Consider the following 8,551-nt stretch of genomic DNA (forward strand, 5'->3'; position numbering starts at 1 on the left):
ATGCCATCAAATCAGGCAGGCCTGGTCCCAGAGGCTGGCCATGCTGTGTGTAGCCAGTATTTGGCACACAATAGAGTGATATTTAGTAGCCCACCATAGTCCCAGAAGGCAGGTTTGGGGGCCTCGGATTCACTTCAGGCCAAGGCCAACACAAGCAACCCAAAGAAAAGCAAAGGGCAGCTCACACGGAGGGAAGACCAGGAGTTCAGCTCCTTACTCTCTGCCTTAAGCCCCCGCTGGCCTCAGGCTAGGGCCCGACCAGCCCTCAGCCCAGGGCTGGGACTAGCACAGGCAAGGCAGGCCCCCTCCCAAGCAGCCCAGGGTTCCCAGGGAGCTTCTGTAGAAGGGCTGATGGAACTGCTGTTGCAGGAAGCAAAGGCAGAGAACAATCGAGAAGAGGGAGGCTGTGGCTACAAGGGCTTGTGAATGAACCATATGCTGTTAGGCTGGATGGCCTCTCAGCTTTGGGAGAGGTGGTTTTCGCTGGGGCAGCCCCAGGACTTGGCTGGGAGGGGAAAATATAAAACCATCAGAGGAGTAAAATATCTTTGATTTATTATGTACAGACTATATTCAAATAAACTACACACTCTGAAAACAGCAGGTTCTGGCTTTTCCATGAGCCTCCAGAAGAATGTAAATTGGAACCCCAGAGACAGTCCCTTCCAGAGGGGAATGTGTGTAAGTGCGAGAGTGTATGTGTAACCTTCTGGTTCCATGGGGTTTGGCCAGCCCTCTGAAGGTACACAGCCCGCCTTGCTTTAAACCCTGGCTCTGGCTTCACTGGTCCAGCAGGAGGCTCTGCCTGGGGCAGGTGCAATGCAGACCAGTCATTCAACCTCCATCTTATTCTTCTGCAAAGAATCCACGAAGGCTTGCCACTCTGCCGGGTAAAAACGTTTATAGACGTTGATCTTATTCCGAATCTGTTTCGGGGTATCTTGATAGTAATTCTTCTCATCTCGGGCCATGGCCTAAGAAGGGAGAAAGGCTACTTGAAGAGGGCTACACAGGCAAAGGTTCAAATCCTACCTGTGGCTGAACTGGGCAAACCACCTCCTATCCCTGAGGTCTAGATTCCTCACTCAACAGTCATGGTGTACGTGGAGCCCTTCAGCATTTAGGGACCAGGCAGGAGCTGGGGCTAGATGAGGAGCCCATGCCCCATCCACAGCCAACTAATATCACCTGGACACAGTGTGGCCAGAGCTTTCAATTTTTAAAAGCAGCCAAAAATACAGAATTTTATCTGAACCTTCCCATAATTAACATGGCAATTAGTCCAAGTTCTTTAAAAAATACCATGCAAGCACTTATCTGTGAGTGGGATATGAACCAGACCATTTAGTCTCTCCCTGCTGCAAGCATTCTGTTCACATTAGATCCCTGTTAATAGGATCCATTTCCTAGTCTTTTTCTTCCCTTTCTTTCCACTCAGTTTCAGGAAGCAGGTGCTAGGCAAGATCACCACACATGGTCCAGGGCGCCTTCCCAACCACCCAGTGGTTCTTCCTGCCAGGCCTGAGCCGCTCACCTTGTAGTCCTCCCCGTGGTTCTCCACCATGTAGCATACATAGTCAATAAGGTCCCGAGACAGAGTATTTCCTTTCTTTTCTGGAAGGCTGGCTTCTGCCTCCAGGTCTGGGGTAAGAGAAGCCGGAAGACGAGGAATAAGGCTTTGCTCTCTGCACTATATGAGCTGTCCAATTACCCCCCAACCCACTCCCAAGCCATAAGACTTGCTACACCAACCATTTGATAGTCTTTGCCTCCCCATCCCCAAGTGCATTGCTAGAACCTTATTCTTCAGCCCGTAGATCCCAGGCTCTGCCTCCTATGACTCAATCATCTTCCAACACAGCAACTGCCTGAAAGGCAAGTAATTTCTCTCTGGGCCTCAAGTGGGTTTCAAAGGAATGCACGAAACTAAAAACTTCTAAGAAGTGTCCGGTAGTGGGACAGAGAGATGAAAAGAGATTGCCTGTCCACGGGGCAGGGCTCCCTTCCAGCTATCAGACTCCCAGAGAACCTCTTTTCTTGAACTATTATGCCAATACATGAAATGGAAAGGTCTGAATAAGTGAACTCTAAAGCGCAGAGACCAGGGACTGAAGCTGGGCCCAGGCACCTCACTGCTCCAGGTAAAGGAAAAATCCAGGAGTCAATAATGGCTTCACTTTTAAAATAGCTAGGCAAATACTCTACCATTTCTCATCCAGACAGAGAAAAATACCTACCTCATAGAAATGAAGTTATCAGATCTTATCCAGGGGTTAAGTCCTAATGTTGCTTATAATCAAAATTATTTTTGACATGGCTGCCAGGGGCTAGATATAGGGGGAAATGGAGAGTTGTTGTTTAATGGGGATAGTTTCAGTTTTGCAAAATGGAAAAGCTTGGGGGATCTGTTACACAAGTATGTGAATAAACGTAATAATACTGAACTGAGTCTTGCTCTGTTGCCCAGGCAGGCTAGAGTGCAGTGGCCTCATCATGGCTCACTACACATTGCAGTCTCTAACTCCTGGGCTCAAGCAATCCTCCTGCCTCAGCCTCCCAAGTAGCTGGGACTACAGGTGCATGCCACAATGCCCAGCTAATGTTTTTTTTTTCTATTTTTAGTAGAGACATGTCTTGTTCTTGCTTAGGTTTGTCTCAAACTCCTGAGCTCAAGCGATCCTCCCGCCCCAGCCTCCCAGAGTGCTAGGATTGCAGGCGTGAGCCACCGCACCCAGCCAAGATGTTAAATTTTATATATTTTTAAACCACAATTTAAAATTTTGAAAACTGAAAAGATGTTTGTCTTTGACTACAATAAGTACACATGGCTTTGTACATACAATTCTGTCCTATGCAGTTCTTATAAGAACCAATGAGATAAATTAAAGAGAGGAACTCAAGGAATTCTGTATCTGATGTCTGGCCATTCAAATCCTTTTACCTTCAGGAGAGCTGTTAAAACTCCCTGACAGCTAAAGGGAAGGATAGGTAAAGAATTCTAGAGTATTCCTGCTTTCCTTCAGTGTTTACTCTCCTCTGTTTTAATATTCAGCATCTATAGCCTTAATATACATGAAATTGATTTGTCATTAGAAACATTTAATGAGATGACAGAATCTCTAAAAATCAGTTCATCCTTAAATTCATGACAAGTCAAACATAGGCTTGAGACTTGATGGTTTCTTTTCTGTTCTCTCAGGCACCTGGCTGTACCCTCCCTGAACATCTCTGACCTTAGTTCACATACTTGAGTTTAGTCAGTAGACTGAAAATGTCCCAGCTAGGGACACAGTCCTAACTTTGTGAACCCTGGACCAGCTCCCTTCTCCCCTCTGAACGTTGGTTTCCCCATCTGCAAGGTGAGGACATCTGAGGGCCCTTTCCAGCTCTGACAGTGCAGGATGGTGACCTAAAGGAATATGGCCTGTACCCACCATTCAGCACATAGGGCTTCCGCACAAGCTCCTTAGGCCTCTCCTCTACATCCACCTCCATGGCCTTCACCTGCAAAGAAAAGAGCCCATGAGACCAGTAGACAAAGGAAGGATCTTTGATGAGGGAAAGTTCTAGACTCCTGCTCATCCTAATACAACTACATTACCCATAAGAATCCCACCCAAGGTCAGGCAGAATAGGTAACAAGGAGAACTAATGGCCTGGAGGCTTCAACAACTAGAACCCATGGTTCCCAAAAGAAACACAAGCAATTTCTCTTTCTTTGCCTATCTATAAAATGGGTAAAACACTCCTTGCCTTCCTCACTTAGTTGTGTGATAATTGAGAGAAACAGTACACATGAAAGCACTTTTTAATTTACAATGAGGGGGAGATGTCAGATATCTTCTCTAGGGGAGGAGTTACCTGACAACACTTGGCTGTAGCTTCACATTTATTCAAGAAACAGCAGTACCATTTTCCTCCGCAAGAAGGGATAAAAAGAAACTTAGGCAATGGGACAAATTCATTCAGCGAGCCCATTTATGAGGTTAATAATTTATTGAGCACATGTCACATCCTAAGCACCCTGGGGATTTAGTAGAGAACAAAACGAGTGGGGGTAAGAAGCACAGAAAATGGATAAGCAAATAAATACATACTATCACGTACTTACAAACGCTACAAATTAAAGCAGGTAAGAGGTTACTGAGTGAAAGATGCAATTTTTTAAAGTTTTGTTTGTTTTTTGGGTTTTTTTTTTTTTGCAACAGGGTCTCGCTCTGTTGCCCAGGCTGGAGGGTAGTGGCCTCATCATAGCTCACTGCAGCCTGGAACTCCTGGGCTCAAGCAATCCTCCTGCCTCAGCCTCCCGAGTAGCTGGGACTACAGGCACACGCCACTATGCCCAGCTAATTTTTCTATTTTTTGTGCACACGGGGTCTCCAACTCCTGGGCTCAAGCAATCCTCCCACCTCGGCCCCCCAAAGCGCCCTAATTTTTGAAAATTTGAAAGGGTCGTCCAGACAAAAACTTATTCAAGAGAAACTAGTCCCAGGGACGCCTCAGACCAAGAATGACTGAATGACCAGGGAAAGGTGTAAGAAACAGTAAGTAAAGATCCCAAACTCCAGGGAGTATTTATTAGGAAAGTTAAGACAGAAAAAGATAAATTCTGGAAAATACCATTGACATGCCAAAGGACCCAAACAGGTTAATTTCAGAGGAAAAAGACCGAGTGGAGGAAAGTAGGGGAAGCTCAACCCACGTCCAAATGTGTGCTGGGGAGGATGAGGAAGGTTGTAAACGGACGCTTGACCACAGTCAGTGCAGGCTGACTGAGGGGAGGCCAAAACCCAGGAAGAGCGTGAGGAAGGTAATGGGCAGCATCAAGTCCTGAAAGCCAGGTAAGCGTGACGAGAGAAGAGGACAAGGGCAGGGGCCCTCATGTCAGTACCTTTCTCTTACGGAGGGGCACCGCCCTGTTGGGATCCATAGCCAACCCCATCTCGGCCAGGTTCTGCCGCACCGATTTGGCGTGGTCCCAGGCATGTCGGATGTGTGAGCTACCGGCAAAGAGAGAGATCGCGGATCAGTACCTCGCGGGCCGTGCGGGCCGAGGCCCGCTGCCTCCCGAACCCCCGCCTCCTCACCACTCGATCCGCGGCGCCGCCTTCCGTCGAGCATTCCGGTTCAGACGCTTTCGGTTGACATTGTAACCGAATTTCTGTCTCCGGGTCTTGCCTTTGGCCTTGGGCATCGCGCTGACCACAGCAGCTGCGCTCGCACTTGGCGCCTCTCACTCTCAGAACCTCGTGCCACAAACTCCTGGCGGAGGCTGTGCGCAAGGCTTTTTCAGGCTTTCTGGGAAACGTAGTCCCTTCCGTAGCCTTACAGTGCTAATTACTACGACTCCCAAAATGCAATGAGCGCGTGCGCCTGCGTACAACGCCAACATAGTCATTTCCCCGCCCATTTCATGACCTCCGTCAGGAGGTGGAGCTCAGCGTCTCTGTTATCAACTACAGCTGTTGCCCAGACATGGCGGCTCCTGGCCCTGTGACTCCGGAGGCACCCTTTGAATCATCGCAGCCCCCAGTCATTGAGGGCTTTAGCCCCACCATGTACAGAAATCCAGAAGGCTTCAAGGAAAAGTTCCTTCGCAAGACCCGCGAGAACCCAATGGTACCCATAGGTAAGTGGGTGCTCTAGGAACTGTAGACGGAGAGGACTGTGATGTCGGAGGGAATGAAATACGGGAGGACCAGGGACTCCAATGGGGGCTGGATGAGAATGGACCAGAGATGTGACGAAGGACGGGCGGTGAAGGGTGAAACTGATGGGAGCGGAAGTAGCGGCCGGGTTTGGAGGCAGGATTGGAGGGGCTGGAATGGGGCGGACTGTGGAACTGGGAGGACCTGGCCTCAGCCAACCCATCCGCCCTCCCTCCGCTGTGGCCCGGAGGTGTTGGCCTTGGGGAAGGGAGGTCCAAAGAGGGAAGAAACCTCCCCAGCTGCTTTGTCCCCTACTCAGGTTGTCTGGGCACGGCGGCCGCCCTCACCTACGGCCTCTACAGTTTCCACCGGGGCCACAGCCAGCGCTCTCAGCTCATGATGCGCACTCGGATCGCCGCCCAGGGCTTCACGGTCACAGCCATCTTGCTGGGTCTAGCTGCATCAGCTATGAAGTCTCGACCCTGAGCCTTTGTCCTGGCCTTGAAAGCTCCGCAGAGATGATTCCAAGACCCAGGAGCAACCACCAGTCTTCCTCTCCCCCTGACACGCCCCTGTGTCACTGGGGGAGGAAGTGGCTGATTGTGTATGTAACCTTTAACCGACAGGTTTTTTCAGAAATCCCAGATTCTGTTCAGTTTGGATGTTGCATACTTCTATTTGTGCCACACCTTCTCCACTCCCTACTTAATAAACTCTAATCCACTTGTAGTTTGGTGAATTCATTCTCAGGCTCACCCCCTCCCCTAGTTTTGGTCTTTGTTTTTAGGAGGAAATAGGCTTAGACTGGAGTGGCCCTTAGGAATCAGGTAGTCTAGTGATTCTCAAACTTTCCTGGTAACAGTCACCTGGAGCAGGTGTTAAAAATAGAGATTCCCAGGTGCCACTCCTTGAGATTCTAGACAGTGGGCCTAGAGTGATGCTGTTTGAAAAAACTGATCTAGCCAGCAGTTTTTCAGACTTAGTAGAAAAACTTTCCTTCAGATGAGACCTGCCATGGTTTTGTCAGAGGCAGGGGGCTCTGCTCTCCACTCTGCACCTGCTCTTTACCTCACTTCCACCTACTAAGAACCCCTAGGGCTCCACTGTTCTAGACCATCCTGACTCTTGACACATTACAGAATAGGAAACAGGCTCAGGGAAGCTGCCTGGTGTCCTGGGAAGAACTGATTGGAGCAGGAACAGTGGCAGGGTTTGGAGGTGGGATTGGGGGGCTGGAATGGGGCAGACTAGGGAACTAGGGGGACCCCGCCTCAACCAACTCCTTCACCCTCCCTCTGCTGTTGGCCTTGGGGAAGGGAGGTCCAAAGAGGGAAGAAACCTCCCCAGCTGCTTTGTCTCCTACTCAGGTTGTCTGGGCATGGCAGCCACCCTCACCTATGGCCTCACTTCCACCAGGGCCACAGTCATTGCTCCCAGCTCATGGTGTGCACAGTCCTGAAGCTCCCTAGCAATTTGTGTCCTTAGGGTTTTAGGGTTTGGGAAGAGGAGCCTGGGGACCTGAGCAAACTCTAGAAGAGAGGTGGCCTGTGAGTTCCTCATTCATGTAAAGTCTTCCTGATCTGTGGTCAGCTCTCCTCAAGTGTTGATTCAGGGACCATTCTCCTCCCATGTGTGATTCCACCATTTTCAATACCAGCTTCAGGTTGGCAAAAGGGAAAAGGGAGAATGAAGAAGACACACCCGTTGAGCCCTATGACAAAGTCTAGATTTTGTAGTGGAGGATGTGTATGACCAAAGCGAGCTAAGTTTCTCGTCTTCCCCGTGGCCTCTCAGCTGTGAGGCAGAGATTACAAATGCAGAGCAGTGCACTGCGATGACCCTTGGCCTCACGGTACAAGGAAAGGATATGGTGTGGTGAGGACTGTGGCACTTTTTGTAAGTGTTGGTGTTGTGGTGGTCCCCAAAAAAGGTATGTTGAAGTCCTAACTTCTGGTTCCTTAGAATGTGCCCTTATTTGGAAATGGGGATTTTGCAGAGTTAAAGTTAAAAGGAGGTTTAGTGTGGGCCCTAATCCAATGACTGGTGTCCTTAGAAAAAGGGAAACTTTGAACACAAAGACATGCATAGAGGGCAGACAATGTGAAGACAGTTACATGAGGATGGAAGAAAGATTGGAGCTATGCATTTGCAAACCAGGGAACACCTCAGGCTACCAGAAGCCAGGAGAGAGGCCTGGAACAGTTCCTTCCCCAGCTTCTTCAGAGGGAGCACGGCCCTGTTGGCACCTTGATTTTGGACTTCTGGCCTCCAGAACTGTGAGACAATAAATTTCTGTTGTTCTAAGCCAGCTAGTTTGTATACTTTGTTACAGCAGCCCTAGGAAACTAATATTTATTGGCAATTACTAAAATCTTTTTAAACACCGTGCAGGTCATGAATGTCCTATTTGTAGCCTCTGCTGAAGGAAAAGAAGGTGTGGTCACTGGTTATTTGTCCCAAATCCACAGAAGGGCACAGCTGAAGGAGGGGGTGAAATATGCAGAACAGTTGGCCCTCCACATCCAGACGGTCCCGGCCAACCCTGAGGAAGGGAGTCTGGCAGAGACTACCTTCACCAGCCTCTCACCCGGGCTTAGAGGAAGCCACCACCAGGAGCCTCTGGTCTTGCCTCTTCCCTCCCCACTATATGCCACTTCCCCCCTGGGAGCCTGGTGTCCTTGGCTCTATAATGAGAATAACAGAATCTGTACCTCATAGGCTTGTGAAAGGACCAGAAATGATCGAGTTAGCAAAAGTATCCTGTGAGAGGTTGTCTTTCCTCCTGGGGGTGGAGGCAGCCGACACAGGCAGGTTGGGGCACCCACTTCTGGCTGGGGGCCCCTGGGTTTCCAGGCAAACATCCTCACCTTCTCTGAAGGCCATGAAGCTGGGAAACTTCTAAG

At 49.4% G+C, this 8,551-nt stretch overlaps 2 protein-coding genes across 5 annotated transcripts; one reads left to right on the top strand and one right to left on the bottom strand.

The window, feature by feature from the left end:
- Positions 1 to 538: 538 nt before the first annotated feature.
- On the bottom strand, positions 539 to 5,269 carry NOP16 (NOP16 nucleolar protein). Of its 4 annotated transcripts, none has more exons than XM_069473909.1 (5): positions 5,088 to 5,269; positions 4,892 to 5,000; positions 3,435 to 3,504; positions 1,535 to 1,641; positions 539 to 854 (listed from the first exon to the last, which is right to left on the bottom strand). In XM_069473909.1, exons 1-5 carry the CDS (start codon positions 5,192 to 5,194, stop codon positions 831 to 833), a joined length of 417 nt encoding a protein of 138 aa, XP_069330010.1. In that variant the 5' UTR covers positions 5,195 to 5,269; the 3' UTR covers positions 539 to 830. The 4 variants fall into 4 exon arrangements, with proteins under 4 accessions (XP_069330010.1, XP_069330008.1, XP_069330009.1 ...); XM_069473907.1 differs by having other exon boundaries at positions 539 to 883; XM_069473908.1 differs by having other exon boundaries at positions 539 to 974.
- A 175-nt stretch (positions 5,270 to 5,444) lies between these two features.
- On the top strand, positions 5,445 to 6,371 carry HIGD2A (HIG1 hypoxia inducible domain family member 2A). The gene is made up of 2 exons (XM_069473911.1): positions 5,445 to 5,629; positions 5,968 to 6,371. The coding sequence occupies exons 1-2, from the start codon at positions 5,476 to 5,478 to the stop codon at positions 6,132 to 6,134; spliced, it is 321 nt and encodes a 106-aa protein (XP_069330012.1). The 5' UTR covers positions 5,445 to 5,475; the 3' UTR covers positions 6,135 to 6,371.
- The last annotated feature ends 2,180 nt before the right edge of the window (positions 6,372 to 8,551 follow it).

The sequence above is a fragment of the Eulemur rufifrons genome, chromosome 7 (assembly GCF_041146395.1).
Source record: "Eulemur rufifrons isolate Redbay chromosome 7, OSU_ERuf_1, whole genome shotgun sequence".
NCBI classification, from domain to species: domain Eukaryota; kingdom Metazoa; phylum Chordata; class Mammalia; order Primates; family Lemuridae; genus Eulemur; species Eulemur rufifrons.

What these genes read in the sequence shown, in the direction of transcription:
- NOP16 (XM_069473907.1), bottom strand. Translation starts at nt 5,194, where the DNA reads ATGCCCAAGGCCAAAGGCAAGACCCGGAGACAGAAATTCGGTTACAAT. An exon ending in GCGGCGCCGCGGATCGAGTG is followed by an intron (nt 5,001 to 5,087) that starts GTGAGGAGGCGG and finishes CTTTGCCGGTAG; the next exon opens with CTCACACATCCGACATGCCT. An exon ending in ACCACGGGGAGGACTACAAG is followed by an intron (nt 884 to 1,534) that starts GTGAGCGGCTCA and finishes TTTACCCGGCAG; the next exon opens with AGTGGCAAGCCTTCGTGGAT.
- HIGD2A (XM_069473911.1), top strand. Translation starts at nt 5,476, where the DNA reads ATGGCGGCTCCTGGCCCTGTGACTCCGGAGGCACCCTTTGAATCATCG. An exon ending in GAACCCAATGGTACCCATAG is followed by an intron (nt 5,630 to 5,967) that starts GTAAGTGGGTGC and finishes TCCCCTACTCAG; the next exon opens with GTTGTCTGGGCACGGCGGCC.